Genomic DNA, 21,418 nt, shown 5'->3' with positions numbered 1-21,418 from the left:
ATACACACACACACACACACACACACACACAGCCCCAAAGGTAGAGCAATAGTAAGCTCCAAGGAACAACGTGTGGTTTTAGAAATTCTTCAAATGGCAAGAAGTGACTTCCGGAGCCCGGCACTATGGCGTGGTAGGCTAAGCCTCCTCCTGCATTGCCAGCATCTCATATGGGCACTGGTTCATGTCCGGGCTGCTCCCCTTCCAATCCAGCTCTCTGCCTGTGGCCTGGGAAAGCAGTGCCGCTGCATCCACATGGGAGACCCAGAAGAAGCTCCTAGCTTCTGGTTTTAGATCAGCCCAGCTCCAGCCACTGCGGCCATCTGGAAAGTGAACCAACAGATGGAAGACCTTTCTCTCTGCCTCTCCCTCTCTCTGTAGCTCTGCCTTTCAAATAAATAAATAAATAAATAAATCCTTTTTTTTTTAAAGGTGACTTCTAAAGCCTGTTTTAAAACCATTCTACTGGGGCCACTAACTATTATGGCACCCTTTGCAGCACTGACATCCCTTACTAGAGAACCGGTTTGAGTCCCAGCTCCTCTGCTTCCAATCTAGTTCCCTCCTAATGTGCCTAGGAAAGCAACAGAAAATCTCCCAAGTACTTGTGCCCCTGCTACCCCAGCGGGAAACTGGATCGAGTTCCAAGCTCCTGGCTTTAGCCTGGCCCAGCCCTTACTGTCATGGCTATTTGGGGAGTAAACTAGCAAACAGAAGATCTCTCTCTCTCTCTCTCTCTGTTGTTCTGCTTTCCAAATAAACAAATAAATCTTAAAAACCACATTCTACTGATCTATCGGCTATACAGTTTTTAATCACATCTTAATTCAAAAGCAAAAAGGGAAAGAAAGGCTCCAAGATACTCAACATATCAACCTAACTCCTACTTCTCAATGGAAAGGCACAATATTATACAGATCTGCCTATTCTGTAACTTGATCATTAAAATTCTGTAACAAATAAATGGACATCAAAACCTCCAACGTATCATGTGTAATTAAAGGCATACTGAAATTCTTATCCTTATTAAAACACAAAGCTACCCATAAAAAAGTAAGGCTTTCTAACCTTTCGAAGTCACCTTGCCTTGTAAATTTTGATAACCTATACACGGCCCAGTTGTTAAGCTGTTTAGAGGTCATTCCTCTTCCATTATCTATCACTGCAACAGCAGGTTTTCCTTGTGTTTCATCAAAAAGCTATGAAACAAAAAAAGTTCAAAAAGACAGTATAAGTCAAATCAACATTCACAACATGACGTTAAATATGAAAAAAGTGTTTCAGTGGGCTCATGCATACATCAGTACAACTTTTAGAAAAGCATTTCAGTTGTGTCTATCATAAGCTGTAGAATTCTTCATGTTCTTTAATGCAGAAATTCTATTCCTCATTATTTAACTTAAGGAAATTGTGCACAAAAATGTATATTTATTATTCTAGCATTGTTTCTCATGAAAAAAATCAACAAATATTTCTTAATATTTACAATACGGCAAATGTTTACAACGTACTATAAAGGAAAGTAGAAAATTATTAAAAGCAGTGTGTTCACATTTATTTATATATAAATGTACAGAAAAGGGGCATATAAAAAAAGTTTAACAATGGATAAACATCAGATAATTTTCTCTACATTTAGTTTATCTTTTATTTCCTAACTTTTCTCCAATAAACTTAAACTATATTTATAAAAGGGAAAATGAAGCTGCTTTATAGTATTTTCTTACCAATTTGATCTGTATTTTTCTAATACCAACGTTACGAGCAGTAGCAGACAATGAATTGTCAATTAATTCCGCAAGAGCAAATGCTAGAAGAGATTGAGAAAACAGTATTGCTTAAAATTTCCCTCCGAAATACTTCATATGAAATTCAAAGTAGAAGAAACACTGAAGTACCTTAAAGTCATCACTTTTATTTTCCAAACAGCTAGAATTAAAGTATTATCCTGATCCTAATGATATAATACATAACAAAGGCATCATCAATCACCACCAGCATAAAAAAGCAGTCATCAACCAGTATGGCACTACACGGCATGAGTCAGCCAGCCATGATTCCTGGTTCAAGGAGTTTAAAATCTAAAGACAGACATACAGACATAAGAGACAAACAGGAGACCATAACCATAAAATCAAGTAGTAGTATATGGCATGATTACAGCATGCAGAAGTCAAAACTAAGCACATTTATAGATATGTGGGCAAAATGTAAAACAACTTCATTTATAAAAGTGTCTTTTAGAAGTTAATTTGTATGTAGAATTTTTAGTTCTAATGGAAATGCATCAAATGGCAGAACATGTCTGCTTTATCAACACAAAACTGCTATTGATCCACTAGCACACCACCAACTTGACAGTCAATCTATCACTGGCTCAGCATTAACTAAGATTATTCTTCAGGGTCACTATTCAAACTATTTCTTGCTTGTATTCCCTTAATTAAAAAGAAAAGGAACATGCCAAATTTATGTCTTAATCTCACTGAAGCTTAGCAAAATTAAAGCTGTAATTAACCCAGAGTGTTGCACTCCTCCCATTTTGCTGAAATACTCAGGGTTGGGTATGTCTATAAAATAATTACAATGAAGTTACTATACATCAGGTTAACTATAAAGATCTGGCAATGGGTAGTAACTACAGAAAAAGAGTAAGAAAGGACACTGTAAGAAATGGGAAAAAAAAGAAATTAAGAGGAAGAAGAAATACATAAAAATTTAGTTTTCTGAATAGATTTAAAAGTATTAAGAAATCCAAGATGAGTTTGAATTTCTGCCTCTAGAAGACTGGATATATGGTCATATTTTCCATAAGAGAAAATTTAAAGGGAAAGAAAATTGTTTTAGATATGATGCTCTACTACATCAAGTTCAATGAGCAGTGATGTTCCACAGGGAGCTACAGAAATACACTTAACTGCAAACTCCAAGACAAATTTTTGCTTCACTGACATAGATACGATAATTAAAGCCTGGGGCTGGCAGTATAGCATAGCCGGTAAAGTTGCCACCTGGGATGGTATCCCATATGCGTGGCAGTTCATGTGCTGGCTTCCCCACTTCCAATCCAGCTCCCTGCTAATGGCCTGGGAAAAGCAGTAGAATATTACCTGAGCCTCTGCCACCCATGTGGGAGACGCAGACCAGAGGATGGAAGATTTCTGTCTCCTCCCTCTCTCTCACATAAATAAATATACCTTAAAAAAGTTAAGGCCTGAATCCACTAAGAGAAAAATATGAAAAGATCAACATCGCTTGAGGAAACATTCACCACAGTTGGGAACCAGAAATAGGAAAAGACCCAGCAACATACTATATAGTCAGAAGAATCATAGAGTAAACACTGAGATTCTCTGTTCATATAATGATGGTAGGATGAAAATGGATACAACATTTGGAAGGTAGTTAAACTATATGCAAGCAAAGTCTTTAAGATCAATGTTATTTGTTGACTTCACAATTACACATTTAGAAATTTACCACCAGAGAAAAAAATCAAAGATTTATTCACTATTCAAATATTTAAGCACTTACTATGTGTCAGGCATTGTTCTATGAACTTAGTAAAACAAAGTTCCTGTTCTTACAGATTTAACATTGTAATAGAGGAAGAAAGGAAGACATAACCATAATAAATAAACTCTACAACATGTTAGAAGATTGTATGTACTATGGAGAAAAGAAATCAAATAACACTAAAGACAAAGAAAACACAAATGCAATTTAAATAGGGTGATGGGGGCAGTTCAGCATAACAGTTATGACACCAATTAAGACAGCAACATTAGGGGCCGGCGCCTTGACGCAGCGGGTTAAAGCCCTGGCCTGCAGTGCTGGCATCCCATATGGCCTCCAGTTCGAGTCCCAGCTGCTCCACTTCCCATCCAGCTCTCTGCTATGGCCTGGGAGATCAGTAGAAGATGGCCCAAGTCCTTGGGCCCCTGCACCGGTGTGGGAGACCTGGAAGAAGCTCCTGGCTCCTGGCCTTGGATCAGCTCAGCTCTGGCCATTGCAGTCATTTGGGGAGTGAGCCAGCATATAGAAGACCTCTCTCTCCCCGGCTCTACCTCTTTCTATAACTCTTTCAAATAAATAAAATAAACCTTTAAAAAAAAAAAAAAGCAACATTCTATATTGGTGGTTAGGCTCTATACCCAGCTCTGCTAACTCCTGCTAATGTGGTCCCTAGGGGAGCAGTGATGGCTCAAGTGACTGGGTTCCTGCCACTCATGTGGAAGACCTACTAAAGTTCCTAGTCCATGGCCTTATTGCACAGGTATCTGGAGAGCCCACCATGTTGCAGGCATTGAGGAGTGAACTAGCAGATGGGAGCTCTGTCTCTCTTGGTATCTCAAATAAAAATAAATAAATAAAATATACAAGGCGATCAAAGCCAAGTCTTCTTAAGAATGTAACATTTATACAAGCCTTGACTGAAGCAAGGAAATGTATCCAGGGCCTTTTGGAGGAAGAAGGTTCCAGGTGGCGGCCCTAAACTGAGAATATGGTTGGCACTGGATTAGAAAAATCAAGGCGAACAATGGAAACAAAAGAGACAGACAAGGCAAAGCTGCCAAGATCTTATAGGTAACAGAAAAGCCTTTAGGTTTTGCTCTTAGTGAAATGAGGAACCACAATTTTTTAACCGAAAGAATCACACAATCTGACTTTTCAAATCTGACATGGAGAAGAACGAAAACAGATACCAGTAAAGAGGCCACTATATACTACCACTATATCTAGGTGATAAGATAGTAACTTAGGGCAAGTAGTAGCAATACAAGTGGTGAGAAATGATCACAGGTAAGTATCAAATACAAGATCAGTAAGATTCCCTGACATTGAATGAGAGATATGAGACAAAGAAGAATCAATTTGATTTTTGGCCTAGAAGGACAAAGCAAAGATTAATTCATATGGGAAATCTACATGTAGCATAGAATTTATTCAATACATCAGGGTTATAATTTTAGACATCCTCATAGAGATGCTATGTGGGCAAATGAATGAACAAAATTGGAATTCAGAAGATAAATTTGCATTTTTTAAAGATTTATTTGAAAGACAGAGTTACAGAGAGACAGAGGCAGAGTCAGAGAGAGAGATAGATCTTTCATCCACTGGTTCGCTACCCAAATGGCCACAACAGTTGGAGCTGTGCCAATCTGAAGCCAGAAGCCAGGAGGTTTTTCTGCATCTCCCATGCATGTGCATTGGGCCATCTTCTACTGCTTTTCCCAGGGCAGAGCAGAGGGCTGGATCGGAATTACAGCAGCTGGGACTCATGACAGTGCCCATATGAGGTGCTAGCCCCACAGGCGGTGGCTTTACTGACACGCCATAGTGCCAGCCCCCACTATATTTTTTGCCACTTCCACGTGAAAGTCACTTCTATGAACATATTTATAGAGCCATGAGACTGGATGTAATGACCAAGTAGGGAAGAGAGAAGATAAAGAACCAGGAACTAAACCCCAAGTGAGCTACTTCAACCTTAAGAAGATGGGGGAAGAAAAGAGAGAGCAGTGACACAAAAATAAAATCAAGAGAATGCTAGGGCCGGCACTGTGGTGTAGTGGGTAAAGCCGCCACCTGAAGTGCCAACATCCCATATGGGCGCCAGTTCTAATCCTGGCTGCCCCTCTTCTGATCCAGCTCTCTGCTATGGACTGGGATAGCAGTAGAGGATGGCCTAAGACCTTGGGCACCTGCACCCACGTGGGAGACCCGGAGGAAGCTCCTGGCTCCTAGCTTTGGATCGGTGCAGCTCCGGCCGTTGCAGCCATCTGGGGAGTGAACCAGCGGATGGAAGACCTCTCTCTTTATCTCTACCTCTCTCTGTAACTCTCTCAAATAAATAAAAATAAATTTTCAAATATATATATATATATATATATATTTAAAAAATAGAGAGAATGTGGCCTCTCAAAACCAAGTGAAGAAAACATATCAACACTGGAAAAGTGATAAAGGCATGTCAAATAAAGCTTCAAGTGGAATGAAAACTGAAAAACAGATAATTGGATTTAGTCACTGATAACCCTCAGAGAACAGGTGCAATAAATGGCCTGGGCAAATATCTGGTCAGAGTGAGAAATAGAAGAGACAGACACTGGCTCCACTAACTTGTTAGTAGTATGGCCCTAAACTAGTCACCTAAAATCTCTCAGCCTCAGTTTCTTTTACAAAATAGGCTCATTACCTATGTCATTCTCTAACATTATCTTCTATATAGGCTAGGGATTAAATGAGATAATGCTAAGTACTTGGCACAGTGTTTCACACTACAGCTGACCAGCTGACAGTAGTAATAAAGTAAGAAAGTGCACAAAGCTTTAAGAGCGTTCAATCATCTATAGTAATATAAACAAGAAGCAACTTTAGAGTCTAATAATAAACAGTTCACATTATCTATATATCACTAAGATATATAAACCTGTGTTCTGATACAGATATTTAAGATTTCATTTTATTTTTAAACAAAAAAGTAGGTTAAAGAAGTATGCACCATAAGGCCGGCGCCGTGGCTCAATAGGCTAATCCTCCACCTTGCGGCGCCGGCACACCGGGTTCTAGTCCCGGTTGGGGCGCCGGATTCTGTCCCGGTTGCCCCTCTTCCAGGCCAGCTCTCTGCTATGGCCAGGGAGTGCAGTGGAGGATGGCCCAGGTGCTTGGGCCCTGCACCCCATGGGAGACCAGGAAAAAGCACCTGGATCCTGGCTCCTGCCATCGGATCAGCGCGGTGCGCCGGCTGCAGCGGCGGCCACTGGAGGGTAAACCAACGGCAAAAGGAAGACCTTTCTCTCTCTGTCTCTCTCTCTCACTGTCCACTCTGCCTGTCAAAAAAAAAAAAAAAAAAAAAAAAAAAAGAAGTATGCACCATATACAACCACTTAAAAAAAAAATCAAACAATGAAATTGTCCAAAATGGTAAACACCAAAGTAGTACTAGCCGTGGTATCTGGGTGATAGAGATATGGATGACTTTTTTTTTTTTCTTACCCATATTTTCTAATTCCCTACAAACAATAATGCACAAATAATAAAAAAAAATTCTAGTAAGAAAATTTATAATGAACTAAGTAGTATTAAAAACTGACATGGAGGCCGGCGCCGCAGCTCACTAGGCTAATCCTCTGCCTTGCGGCGCCGGCACACCGGGTTCTAGTCCCGCTCGGGGCACCGGATTCTGTCCCGGTTGCCCCTCTTCCAGGCCAGCTCTCTGCTGTGGCCAGGGAGTGCAGTGGAGGATGGCCCAAGTACTTGGGCCCTGCACCCTATGCGAGACCAGGATAAGTACCTGGCTCCTGCCTTCAGATCAGCGCAGTGCGCTGGCAGAAGAGCACCAGCCGCGGCAGCCACTGGCGGGTGAACCAACGGCAAAAGGAAGACCTTTCTCTCTGTCTCTCTCTCTCACTGTCCACTCTGCCTGTCAAAAAAAAAACCTGACATGGAGGGGCTGCGCTGTGGTGCAGTTGGTTAAATCCCCAGCTTACAGCACTAGCATCACATATGGGCCCTGGTTCAAGTCCCGGCTGCTCTATTTCCAATCTACCTCCCTGCTGATGTTCCTGGGAAAGCAGTGGGGGATGGCCCAAGTTCTTGGGCCCCGTACCCATATAGGAGACCTGGAGGAAGCTCCTGGCTCCTGGCTTCAGATCAGCTCAACTCCAGCTGTTGCAGTCATCTGGGGAGTAAACCAACAATGGAAGACCTTTCTTTCTGTCTCTACCTCTCTGTAACTCTTTCAAATAAATAAAATAAAAAAAAATTTTTTTGACAGGCAGAGTGGACAGTGAGAGAGAGAGACAGAGAGAAAGGTCTTCCTTTGCCACTGGTTCACCCTCCAATGGCCACCGTGGCCGGCGCGCTGCGGCCGGCGCACCGCGCTGATCTGATGGCAGGAGCCAGGTACTTATCCTGGTCTCCCATGGGGTGCAGGGCCCAAGGATTGGGCCATCCTCCACTGCACTCCCTGGCCACAGCAGAGAGCTGGCCTGGAAGAGGGGCAACCGGGACAGAATCCGGCGCCCCGACTGGGACTGGAACCCGGTGTGCCGGCGCCGCAAGGCAGAGTATTAGCCTAGTGTGCCGCGGTGCCGGCTTAAAATAAATCTTAAAAATAAAAATAAAAACTGACATATAGAATCTTGTAAATCCACTGACTTATAAAGATCATTAGCAAGTAGGATAGAAAGTGGCAAATAGTCAAAGTAGAAGGAAATACAGAGACAAGAATACAAACCACTTACTTGCACCAATACAGTTATATAAATTTGCAAGGTAAAAAAATATATTGGGAGAGGTCAATAAGAGGCCTGGAATAACAAATCAGGAGAGGACAGTATACAGGAGATGGAAAGATAGCAGATTCAAGATCCCTCATAAGTTTAAAAGGAATGAACTCTATCAGGTAGTTAGCTTTAAGGAAAAGCAAGTTTACTCTGAAGATAACTTAAGTAGAAAAAGAAATATAGTGTAATAAAAAAGTTGAGAAAGGAAACGCAAAATGAGTAGTCACAGTTTTCTTAATAAAGTAGAATGAGAAGACTTATAAAAAGTCAAAATGGGACATGTGACCAGGAGATAAGAGTAATAGAAAATAATGGTTTATTAAAATTAGCATCAATAGAATACTTACGCAAAGGATTCTGTCCTTCACTTGCATAATATTCATACATGCCACTTTTAACCAGTGTATCATAGTGAGGTAGGAAGTCAATTCTTTCCTTTGTAGCAGTTAGTAGTAACTGATTAACTGAATGTAGCAAGTACAGAGTGACTCCATCTTTAACAATTTCATCTGTAATCAAGAGTAAAATCTTAAGTGCTAGGTAAGCATCAGAAACTCAATGAACTTTTAATTCTGAATATGCAAGTTGGATCTATAAAATATCTTTGGGCCGGCACCGCGGCTCACTAGGCTAATCCTCCGCCTAGCGGCGCCGGCACACCAGGTTCTAGTCCCGGTCGGGGCGCCGGATTCTGTCCCGGTTGCCCCTCTTCCAGTCCAGCCCTCTGCTGTGGCCAGGGAGTGCAGTTGAGGATGGCCCAGGTGCTTGGGCCCTGCACCCCATGGGAGACCAGGAAAAGCACCTGGCTCCTGGCTCCTGCCATCAGGTCAGCGCGGTGCGCCGGCCGCAGCGCGCCAGCCGCGGCGGCCATTGGAGGGTGAACCAATGGCAAAGGAAGACCTTTCTCTCTGTCTCTCTCTCTCACTGTCCACTCTGCCTGTCAAAAAAAAAAAAAAAAAAAAAAAAAAAAAAACTTTAACAATGGTACAGGCAACCCCTCAAACAGCTCTATTTATAAATTCAGTCATATTTTGTTAAGCTTACCAATGGAGCAGGCATAAACATTTCCACTCATCTGAAACTCAACTCTTAGTAAGTTAAGCTACTATAGGAAATCAGAGGATCTGTATCAGAATGGTATTAACATGAACGGAAAATTGTTAAAATTTAAAAGAAATTGGGCATGAAACACTGGCAGGCCTTGGAAACTAATTGGGTAATAAAAGAAAATGGGAGAAATCCAAGTTGGTTAAGAAAATTAGTTTCTTAAGGGCACAAACAGAAGACCTGTGCCAGATGTTATGCAAAGTCTCATCTTCTGCAGCTAACATCAACTACTTCTTATAATCATGTTTGAAAACTGAATTCTGAGCAAACTGTAAACATAGTTTCTTCCTTCACCCCCAAAAATGCAATTAAAAATCAGTTTTAGAAACTTTTCTGTGTAATAAAATAGTAGCTGCCCTATAGCATACTAAAACATGTTAAATATACTGGGCAGGCATTGCAGCTTAGTGTAAAGCTACTGTGACCTTGGCATCCCATATGGGCACTGGTTTGTCTCTGCTGTTCCATTTCCAATCCAGTTCCCTGCCAATGACCTGGGAAAAGCAACAGAGGCTGTCCAAGTGCTTGGTCCCCTGCCACCCATGTGAGAGACCCAGATGAAGCTCCTAGCTTCAGCCTGGTCCAGTCTTGGCCATTATAGCCATCTGGGGAGTGAACCAGTGGATGGAAGATCTCTCTTCCTCTCTCTGTAACTCTTGACTTTCAAATAAAAAATTCTTAAATAAATTTTAAAAAGACGTTCAAATAAATAAATAAATCTTAAAATAAATAAAACATGTTGAGTATAAAAGCATGAACTTAATACCACTATTTACTTACCAAAATTATCACAGGTAATTTCTTTCCTACTTGTTGTTGTAATAACAAATTTCTCTTCAGGTGAAATGCCAAGTGTCTATCCAAAATAAAAGAAATAAAACTCATTACAGAAAGGAAATAAATGTATTGCTCAAGATTAAAAGAATGTGGAAATACTGATAACACATTATCTTTAAAGTTTTCCTTTACATATTAATATAGGATATAGCCATTTAAATTAACTATTTGTTTACCAAAGTTGTTTTATCAGCTACTATATGCCACTAATGATTAGGTTGGATATTCTGAAAGAGTTTTAACAGAACAGTACACACCCAGACAAGACATGTTATTTCCTGACAAGATAAATATACAATCATTTTATCCACAGCAAAGTATTAACATGTTTTACATATAGCTTTGATATTTAAACATGTAAAAAGCAAACAGAAGAAAACACAGGTTAATGTTTTATAACACTAAAGATATGAATAGCCATGCTATGCAGGAGACCTACAATATCTAAATCAAAGGTAACCTCTTTCAAGACAGTATGGAGATACTTCAGAAATCTTAATATAGGCCTTCTTTATGACCCAGCCATCCTACTCCTGGATTTACCCAAGGGAAATGAAATCAGCATATGAAAGTTATCTGCACCCTCATGTTTACTGCAGCTCAATTTACAATAGCTAAGGCATGTTATCAACCCAAATGCCCATGAACAAGACTGGATAAAGAAATCATGGGATACACCATGGAATACTATACAGCAAGGAAAAAAAGAAATCCAGTCATTTGCAACAAAATGGATGAATCTAGAAATCATCATACTTAGTGAAATAAGCCAGTCCCAAAGGGACAAATATCATATGTTCTCCCTGAACTGTGATAGCTAATAGAGCAACTAAAAGGTAATCTGTAGAAGTGAAATTGACACTTCTACAGAGAAGCAATGACTTGACCAGCCCTTTGTCTTGACTGTTGAGGAAGTTTTTTTTTTTTCATACTATTTGTTGAACTCTTTACTTAACATAGAGTTAATCATATGTGTATAAAGTCAATTGAAGGGCCAGTGCCGTGGCACAGTAGGTTAATCCTCTGCCTGTGGTGCCAGCATCCCATACGGGTGCCAGATCTAATCCCGGCTGCTCCTCTTCCAATCCAGCTCTCTGCTGTGGCCTGGGAGAGCAGTGGAGGATGGCCCAAGTCCTTGTGCCCCTGCACCCACATGGGAGATCAGGAAGAAGCACCTGGCTCCTGGCTTCGGATCAGCACAGCTTTGGCCATTTGATGAGTGAACCAGTGGACAGAAGACCTTTCTCTCTGTCTCTCCCTCTCACTGTAACTCCACCTCTCAGATAAATAAATAAAATCTCAAAAAAAAAAAAAGTCAATTGAAAATAGATCTTAGCAAAAAAATAAAATAAGAGTGGGAAGAAGAGAGGAAGAAGAGGGGTTGGGAATATGGGAGGGAGGACAGGCACAGTGGGAAGAATCACCATGTTCCTAAAGTTGTAATTACGAAGTATATGAAGTTTGGTTTGGGTTTTTTTTTTTTTTTTTTTGACAGAGTTAGACAGTGAGAGAGAGAGACAGAGAGAAAGGTCTTCCTTCCGTTGATTCACTCCCCAAATGGCTGCAATGGCCGGAGCTACGCCAAACCGAAACCAGGAGCCAGGTGCTTCCTCCTGGTTTCCCATGCCGGGGCAGGTGCCCAAGCACTTGGGCCATCCTCCACTGCCTTCCCAGGCCACAACAGAGAGCTGGACTGGAAGAGAAGCAACCGGGACTAGAATCCGGCACCCATATGGGATGCCGGCGCCACAGGCAGAGGATCAACCAAGTGAGCCACGTTTCTGGACCCAAGTGTATGAAGTTTTTAACTGAAAGGAAACACACACACACACACACACACACACACACACAAAAGATGTCTATTTAAAATTTTTAATTAGAAAATAAATTAAGAATGAATTTGACTAAAAAAAATTGTAACCTCTTTGGGGCCGGCCTTGTGGTGTAGCAGGTTAAGCTGCCGCCGGCAATGCTGGTGTCCCATATGGGTGCTGGTTCAAATCCCAGCTGCTCCACTTCCTACCCAGCTCTCTGCCATGGCCTAGGAAGCAGTAGAGGATGGCCCAAGTCCTTGGGCTCATGCACCTGCGTGGGAGATCCAGAGGAAGCGTCTGGTTCTCATCTTCGGATCAGCGCAGCTCTGGCTGTCGCAGCCAACTGGGGAGTGAACCAGTGGATAAAAGAACTCTCTCCCTCTCTTTGTCCTTCTCCCTCTCCCTCTGCCTCTCCTCGCTCTGTGTAACTCTGACTTTCAAATAAATAAATAAATCTTTAAAAAAAAAAAAAAAGGAGGAAGAAAATAGTGAGCACCAACAACTCCCAACTCTGAACGCATACAAATAAAAGGGAAAGAATAATCATGTATCCTGCCTTTCTTGGACCACTTGTATTTTAGGGTGATCAAATAGTTCTGATTAATGAGGCCAAACTGTTCTTTAAAGAATTCCAGCTAATAAATAGAGGGGGAATGGCAATTAGAACATCACCACCAATGGATGAGCTATCACTTCAAAACTTTATAATGGAGCCGGCGCCGTGGCTCAATAGGCTAGTCCTCCACCTAGCGGCGCCGGCACACCAGATTCTAGTCCTGGTAGGGGCGCCGGATTCTGTCCCGGTTGCCCCTCTTCCAGGCCAGCTCTCTGCTATGGCCCGGGAAGGCAGTGGAGGATGGCCCAAGTGCTTGGGCCCTGCACCCCATGGGAGACCAGGAGAAGCACCTGGCTCCTGCCTTCGGATCAGTGCAGTGCGCCGGTCGCAGCACACCAGCCGTGGCGGCCATTGGAGGGTGAACCAACGGCAAAAGGAAGACCTTTCTCTCTGTCTCTCTCTCTCTCACTATCCACTCTGCCTGTCAAAAAAAAAAAAAAAAAAAAAAAAAAAAAGCAACCTTTATAATGGGGGCCAGCACTGTGGCATAACAGGTAAAGCCACTGCCTGCAATGCCAGCATCCCTTGTGGGCGCGGGTTTGAGTCCCAGCTGCTCCACTTCCCATCCAGCTCTCTGCTATGGCCTGGGAAAGCAGTAGAGGATGGCCCAAGTCCTGGGGCCCCTGCATCCACATAGGAGATCCAGAAGAAGCTCCTGTAACTCTTTCAAATAAAGAAAATAAATCTTTAAAAAAAATTTATAATGGAGGGAATTCAGCTGAAATCATCTCAACCCCAATAAGTTCAATGTTAGCATTATCACATGTGGGTAGATGGAGCATTCATGCATTATGTGTCTCCTAATATGGTGTGATAAGAAGTACCAGCACCACTTAAGCAGCATTCTTTGCCTTTTAACCCTAAAGAAATCCAACCTAAATCTACTTAAGTTTTTGACCTAACTTGCAGTTTACAGAACATACTTGGACCTAAAAATTATATACCATAAACGAGCACAGAAAATCTGGAATGTGGAATACTAAAGAAAAACCTAATTTCCCAGGGGCCGGCGCTGTGGCGCAGCAGGTTAATGCCCTAGCCTGAAGTGCCAGCATCTCATATGGGCACTAGTTCAAGACCCGGCTGCTCCATTTCTGATCCAGCTCTCTGTCATGGCCTGGGAAAGCAGCAGAAGATGGTCTAGACACTTGGGCCCCTATACCCGCGTGGGAGACCTGAAAGAAGCTCCTGGCTTCAGATCGGAGCATCTCCAGCCACTGCGGCCAACTGGGGAGCGAACCAGCGGAAGGAAGACCTCTCTCTCTCTGCTTCTCCTCTCTCTGTGTAACTCTGCCTTTCAAATAAATAAATAAATCTTTAAAAAAAAAGAAAAAAGAAAAAACCTAATTTCTCAACAGGTCAACTGCAGGAAAATAAAAAAGGGACTGAGAAAGGGAGGAGTTACAAAATGCTGTAAATGCTTGTTTATTTTCACCAATTTACTTATTTATTTAAGAGGAAGAGTGCTTAACTCACTGTGCCACAACACAGGCCCCCCCAAATACTTCAAAACTTTACAGAATTATAAAACATAGCAAAATAAGTTCATTGTGAAGACCTTACTGAACTGACTTAAATAACCAACTATAAAAAACCATTTTTAGGGGCCAGGATTGTGGTAAAGTCCTGGCTGATGTCCCAGCTGCTCTGCTTCCAATCCAGCTCCCTATTAATGCACCTGGGAAAGCAGTGGAAGATTGGGTCCTGCCACCACATGAGGGACCCCAGATGGAGTTCCTAGCTTCTGCAATCGACCTAGCCCAGCCCTGAATACTGGGGCCACTTGAGAAATGAATCAACAGATGGAAGATCTCTTTCTCTTTCCCCCTCTCCCCATCTCTCTATAACTCTGTCTTTCAAAAACATAAAATAAATTTCAAAAAAAATCAATGAATGATCTTGAAACAATTAGCTAATCACATGGAAATTGATAAAATTCTTGTGTTAACACACATTAAATTCAAGAATTAAAGCATTTACTTATTAAAACAAAACTGTTAACATAAATACAGGAGAAATACCATTTATTTTGAAAACACAGAAAAAGAATTCTGAGAAGACACAAATAGTATAAGCCATAAAGGAAAGGACTAGAAAACATGAAAGATGCTCAATCTCACTATGTACTAGAGAAATTAAAATAACTCGTTATCATTCCTATCAGGTCAGTAAAAATTTTAAAAGTTCTGATCCCACCACGTAAGGAAACAGAAACACACACTGCTGATAGGACCAAAAACTAGTACAATCATATGGAAAAAAATTCTGCGTTCTTTAGTAAACCTAAAGATATTCATACCTTCTGCTATTCCATTTTACAGAAATAAAGACATGGACATAAATCAGGAATAAGAGAGTATTTATTAGATGGAAACCAGCCTTAAAGATTTTTATTAGGTTTTCATGTAATTGTGACTATCATTTTTTAGATCATTACTGCTTTTCTATTTTTATATTATTGCAACTATTAGATCAAGTGCTTATGCATCTTAAAGAACAAAATACACTTTTATAGCTCTTGCAAATCATGTACAAATGATTTTGTTAAGATTCATGTATATCAGGGCCGGGAATTTGGTATAGCAGGTAACTGCAGCACTGGCATTCCATATGGGCACCGGTTTGAGTCCCAGCTGTTCCACTTACAATCCAGTTCCCTGCAAATATGCCTGGGAAGGCAGCGAAGGATGGCCCAATTGTTTATGCCCCTGCCACCAGGCAGCGAAGGATGGCCCAATTGCTTATGCCCCTGCCACCCACGTGGGAGGATCCAGAAGGAGCTCCTGGCCAGCTCTGTCCATTGTGGCCATTTGTGGAGTGAACCAGATGGAAGATCTCCCTATGTTTCTCTCTCTATGTATAATTCTGCCTTTCAAAAAAATAAACAAGTAAATATTTTTAAAAAAAAAGATTCGTGTATCTGCAAAGTATTCATATCTAATCATTCTACCCAATTTATCCATAAATCTATTATTTTTAATTACCTTGAAAACTCTTCCAGGAAAACTGCATAGGTATTTCATCTAGCCTGTCGTTAATTACATGGAAGCCTTCTCCCACTCAAACTGTTCATGTACCTTAATCTAAGGATAGAAATACTAGCATCTCATTCCCTTCTACAAACACAGATAATGTGTTGTCATTCTGAATCTGTCTTTATCCAACAATGACAATATAGCTGCTCCTTTATTACAATGAGGTTACATCCCAATAAAAGTCAAAAATATTCTAAGTCTAAAAGCCATTTCATGTATACAACCTACCAAACATCATAGCTTAATATGGCCTATGTTAAACATGCTCAGAACATTTATAGTAGCCTATAGAAGGGCAAAATCATCTAACACAGAGCCTGTTTATACTAAAACATTGAATATCTTGTATAACTTACTGAATACTGTACTGAAAGCAAAGAATGGAATAGTATAGTACAGTGTATCACTAGCCTGGGAAAAGATGAAACTTCAAATCCAAAGTATGTATTTTCTACTCAATACATACCAGTTTCAAACCAGTGTAAGCTCAAAATTCTTCCATCAAACCATGCTACATTGGGGCTACCTGCATTTTCCTGCACTAGAGCAGAATTAATTGTCTTTCAATTTTTAATCTACATTAAAATCCATAGGAAGTGGCATTTATCCTAGTGATTAAGATCCCACACCATGACAGGTTTGACTCCTGCATCTGGCTCCTGACCACTGCTTCCCACCAATGCAGACCTTCCCACTCGCAGACCTTCACTCCTGCAGACCTGGACTGAGTTCCCAGTTCCTGGTTTAGGCCTGGCCCACCCTTCCCAATGCAGACATTTAAGGAATAAACCAGCAAACAGGAGTTTTCTCTGCCTCACAAATTTTTAAAAAGCTTTTGTTTTTTAATGAATAGAATAGTGGTTACCGGGCTAGAGCTGTGGGGGACAGGAGTTGGAGATACGTTGGTCAAAGGATACAAAATTTTAGCTGGGCAGGAGGAATAAGTTCAAGAGATCTATTGTTCAACACAGTGAATATACAACTAAGAACAATGTACTGTATTTTCTTTTCAAATTATTTATTTATTTGAACGGCAGAGAGAATTTTCTTCCCAAATGCCTGCAATGGCCAGGGGCCAGGAACTCCATCTGGGTCTCCCATATGGATGGCAGGGACCAGTTCTTGGGCCATCTCCCACTGCTCTCCTAGGTGTATTATCAGGAAGCTGGATCGCAAGCAGAGGAACCAGAACTCAAACTGACATGCTGCTATGGATGCAGGCACCCTAATAGCAGCTTAACGCATTGTGCCAGCCCCTGTACTCTTGAAAGTTATTAAGAGAGCAGATTTTGGGGCCAGCACTATGGTGTAGCAGGTCAAGTCACCATCTGTAGCACCAGCATCCCATGAGTGCCTGTTTGAGTCCCAGCTGCTCCACTTCCCACTCAGCTCCCTGGTAATGTGCCTGGGAAAAGCAGTGAAAAATGGCCCATAAGCTTGGACCCCTGCAACCACGTGGGAGACCTGGATGAAGCCCCTAGCTCCTGGCTTTAGCCTGAACTAGCCCCAGCTGTGGCAGTCATTTGGGGAGTGAACCAGCAGAAGTCATTTGGGGAGTGAACCAGCAGAAAGAAAATTTCTCTGCCTCAGCCTCTCCCTCTCATTCTCTCTAACTTTCAAATAAATCAATCAATCTTAAAAAAAAAAAAAAAAAAAAGATTTTAAGTGTTCTCACTATACACACAAAATTGTGAGGTGCATGTTAAATAACTATTTCACTACATACACATATACAAAACCCGTATACACACTATAACATACAATTTTTACATGTTAATTAAAACAAAACTAAAAATTTTTAAGTGAAAATCAATTGGCCATGTACATCTAGTTTCCCTTCTGCTGCACTGACCCATATGTCTATATTTACATCAATACCGTACTGTATAGGGCCGGTGTTGTGGCATAGCAGGTTAAGTCTCTGCCAACATTGCTGGCATCCCATATAGTGCAGGTTCAAGTCTCGGCTGTTCCACTTCCGATCCAGCTCCCTGCTAATGTGCCTAGGAAAGCAGTGAAAATGACTCAGGTCCCTTGGGCCCCTGCACCCACTTGGGTGACCCAGAGGAAGCTTCAGGCTCCTAGCTGTGGCCTGGCCCAGCCCTGTTGTGGCCATCTGGATAGTCAATCAGTGGATGGAAGATCTCTTTCACTCTGTCCTCCTATCTGTAACTCTGCCTTTCAAATTAAACAAACAAAAAACTGTACTGTATTACCATATTTTTGTATTAAGATTTCAAATCAGCTTTAGTTCTCGGTCTGTTCTTTTTATTTGGAAGGTATAGGGAGAGTTCATGCTCTGCTGGTTCACTCCCCTAATGACAGCAATAGGCCAATCAGGAGCCCAGGATTCAATCCGGGTCTCCCACATGGCTGACAGCTAGTCATCACCTACTGTTGCCCAGGGTCTGCATTAGCAGGAAGCTAATCTAGCTGGGACCCAAACCCAGGCACTCCAATGCAGGATGCAAACGTCCCAAGAGGCAGCTTAACTCTCTGTGCCAAACTCAGGATCTGTCTACCTTCTTCTCTTCCTCCCTCTTGTGAATGCTCCCCTCTGGCACTAAACTCACTGGTTTAATTGATATTTTAACAAAATAAGTTAGTGTAATATTTTGCCTCCTCTCCTATGGAGAAAAGTAAAGACTTTAGTAAGCAGTGTGAAGGAGTTTTTTCTTTAAATACAAACGTTAGAATCAAACTGACCTAGATTTTAATCCTAGTTTCAATGCTTATTAACTGTATAATACTAGATTTAGGAGTTTAATTCAGTTCTTCATGTATATAATGGACACAAAGTACGGGACTGATGGCATAATCTAACAACGCTTTAAAAAAAAGAAAGCTTTCCAAGTCCTCCTTTTCCTTACTAGTTCTTCCAGATCACTTCTAATCAAATCTACTGTTTGCCCTAACAGGAAAAAGAGGAAAGTAGGGGAAAAAGAATTAGTCAAAGAAAATACTTTCCTTGATTTTCAACCTGAAACACTGAGAGAAGGGATAAGTCTGGGTCTGAAAACAACATTCACTATCCGACTTAGGTTAGTCACTATCTCCAACACTGAGTTTATACTTCTGAAATACCAGGCTAATAATACTCTCCCCTATCTACCTGACAGAGCTAGTTACCCAAACATCTTACAGGGAAGAAGAAAGAAGGAATCTAATATTTCTCAAGGAAGGATAAATTAACACAACCTATGAAAAAACAATTTAAAGATAGGATCTGAGGAGCTTTAAAAGGTTCCTGACCTTTGATATACAGGAATTTAACTTCTAAGATCCTAACTAAAGAAAACAATAATAAAGACTGAAGAAAAAACTAGGTTATTCAAAAATGTTTGTCACAGCACTTAACACTAAATGTAAATATCACCAAATGGGATTTTGTTATGTCAAGTGCCATATTCAATTTTAATTATTTATATTTGCACTACAACAGATACTCCAGATAACCTTAAGGGAAAAAAGAAACGATATAAAATATGTATTGTGGTGTTTTAAAAGGGGTGAGGGGAAGTTAAGGCTGTAAAGACAACCCCACTGCTAACAGTAGTCACAACACGTTTTACAATGAACAAAAAGGCTTACTTTTTCCTTTCTAGTTCCCTATTTTCTTTAATGTGATGATATTTACACAAAAAATTATAAACATAAAGAGTCTGCTTCTTGTGACATGCTCCTAAATACAAAATGTTCAACAAAAAAGACAAGTTCATTCATTCACTTTTCAAATGCAATAAGAATGGACAGGTGTTTATCTTCATTCACTTATCTATTCTGTTCTGAGCTATTGCAATGCGCCAGGCAGAGTTCTAGATACCAAGGAGACGGCTGTTGGCAAAATAAAATCCTTGCTCCCAAGTCACCTTCCTTCTTGGATCTTCAATTATTTGAGCAACTCTGCAGAACCGTTCTAAATCAGCCTACGGAAGGCGAAACACACTTTGCAAGTTCTTTCTCCTTGGAACTTCAGTGTTGTTTATAGCTTCAAAATTATCTCACGTGGTTAATTCGGGGCATGATCATACTGCTTCTTCAAAGACCTTCCAGACAATACACCCCCAATCCATAAGGCACCTCACAGTTCAAAGCAGGTTCTCCTACATAGTCATTCATTTTTAAAGCACCCCAAGACAAGGAGTAGACGCGTTCCCGGGCGCTCCCTGCTACCCACGGCCCCCCTTAGAGGTAATGCAGGACCAGGACTCAGAAAACCAGAAGGGCAGCTCCACCTCCGACGCGAGCTGGACCAGCGTTTCCGCGCGCAAGGACCCCGCGGGCCCCACACACCGTCTTCGACAACCCGGGAGAGGCGCCTGCACCCTCTCAGGAACCCGAGGTAAAAATCAACTCCAGGAATTTCACAATGTCTGCCCTTCGCAACACCCACTACAGAGTCACCGGGGGAAAACTCTGCTCTTCACTTACAGGATTAAAAACTTACCAAAGGAACACAAGACACCGTGAAAAACGAACCGAACGACCCCGATCACGCTTAGCCCTCCAGGGGCCAACGGGCCCCGAGGGCTCCAAGCCTGCGTCGCCAGAGTTAGGGAGGAAGGGCCGGAGGCCCGCAGAGACGCCGGCTCCGCACTCGGAGGCCCGAGCCAGGGCCGAACGACGGCTTCCAGGCGCCGGGTCACAGGCATGGCGGGGCCCCCGAGAGCGAGAAGTCAAGGCCGCAGGGTTGCGGCCGGGTGACAGGTTTATTGCCCTCCGTGAGCAACTTGGGTTTCTCGGCACACTCCCACCCCAACTCCACCCGCGCATCCCTCCTTCCCGTACCTGACACACCGACGCGCGGAAGCCCGCGTAGTCCGAGTGCTCCGCGATCTGCAGCGCCCGGTCTCCGAGCTCGGACTCTTTCTCGCGTCGGTCAAACAAGTACACCGTCCTGTGGCCGTCGCCTCCGCCGTCCTCCCCAGTCCCCAGCGAGGGCCCGCCAGACCCGCCATCACCCGCCGCTGCCATATTGGGGGAAAAGGAGAAAGGACGGCGGCTTCGGCGTTGGCCGCCGCCCCGCTCAGGACTGGCTGAGGTGCAGGCTCCGCGCGGCGCGCCTTCAGCTGCAGCCCCAGGGGCGGCTCGAGGCCTCGGCCCGGCGCGTTGCAGCCCCTACTCGTCGGCTGAACCGCGGCAGGCGAGAGGATCACCCGGGAACCGATTCAAACGCGCTGCGGCCCCGAACAACACGTCACTTCCGCAGCCCGCCGCTCCGGGGGAGAAAGGGACGCGCGGCGCGCTCCTGAGGGCTCGCGCCGTGCGCCCGCCGCCACCCACACGGGCCCCACAGAGAGACCCGCCACCAGGGCCGCCGTCGAGACTGTGGCGCAGGAGGAAAGAGGGGCGGCGGGAAGGGGGAGGGGCGAATCCAGCAGGCCGCGCGGGCGGGGCGGGGCTTCGCCGCTCACGCCGGGTCCGCCCCTTTTGCCCTGGAGAAGGTGGAGGGAGGCGCGGGTTGGGGGCGAGTAAGAGCCGAGGCGGGAAAGCCAGCCCCTGTAGCATCTGGGGGTGTCTCCTGAGGTGCTGTTTTCTCTTGGCGGAGAGGGTCTTGGTGCCTTCCCGGCTCGCCGTGACCCGGACGGAACTCGGGGCTGCGGCCCGGGCAGCTGGGTGGTGTGGACGCCCCGGCGGGAAGCGTCAGGCCCGCCGGCCTCGCGGGGTGCAACTTGCCCCGAGGCGTGCACGTGGGGCCCCGCGCGGAGAAAACAA

At 43.1% G+C, this 21,418-nt stretch overlaps 1 protein-coding gene across 7 annotated transcripts in view; it reads right to left on the bottom strand.

Moving 5' to 3' along the window:
* Positions 1–21,087, bottom strand: part of SMCHD1 (structural maintenance of chromosomes flexible hinge domain containing 1) — a 165,415-nt gene extending 144,328 nt beyond the window's left edge. For all 7 annotated transcript variants that reach the window (XM_051851359.3, XM_051851361.3, XM_008261120.5 and 4 more), the window contains exons 1-5: positions 20,492–21,087; positions 10,182–10,257; positions 8,642–8,803; positions 1,728–1,810; positions 1,069–1,199 (exon numbers count right to left, since the gene is read on the bottom strand). In XM_051851359.3, the coding sequence (XP_051707319.3) occupies positions 1,069–1,199; positions 1,728–1,810; positions 8,642–8,803; positions 10,182–10,257; positions 20,492–20,677 (638 nt within the window). In that variant the 5' untranslated portion in view covers positions 20,678–21,087. The remainder of the gene's footprint in view (positions 1–1,068; positions 1,200–1,727; positions 1,811–8,641; positions 8,804–10,181; positions 10,258–20,491) is intronic.
* Positions 21,088–21,418: the final 331 nt, after the last annotated feature.

The sequence above is a fragment of the Oryctolagus cuniculus genome, chromosome 10 (genome assembly GCF_051225735.1).
Source record: "Oryctolagus cuniculus isolate XC-2025 breed Fujian yellow rabbit chromosome 10, ASM5122573v1, whole genome shotgun sequence".
Taxonomy (NCBI): Eukaryota; Metazoa; Chordata; class Mammalia; order Lagomorpha; family Leporidae; genus Oryctolagus; species Oryctolagus cuniculus.
Note: the sequence above shows the minus strand (reverse complement) of the source record. Positions and strands in the feature narration are given on the sequence as shown.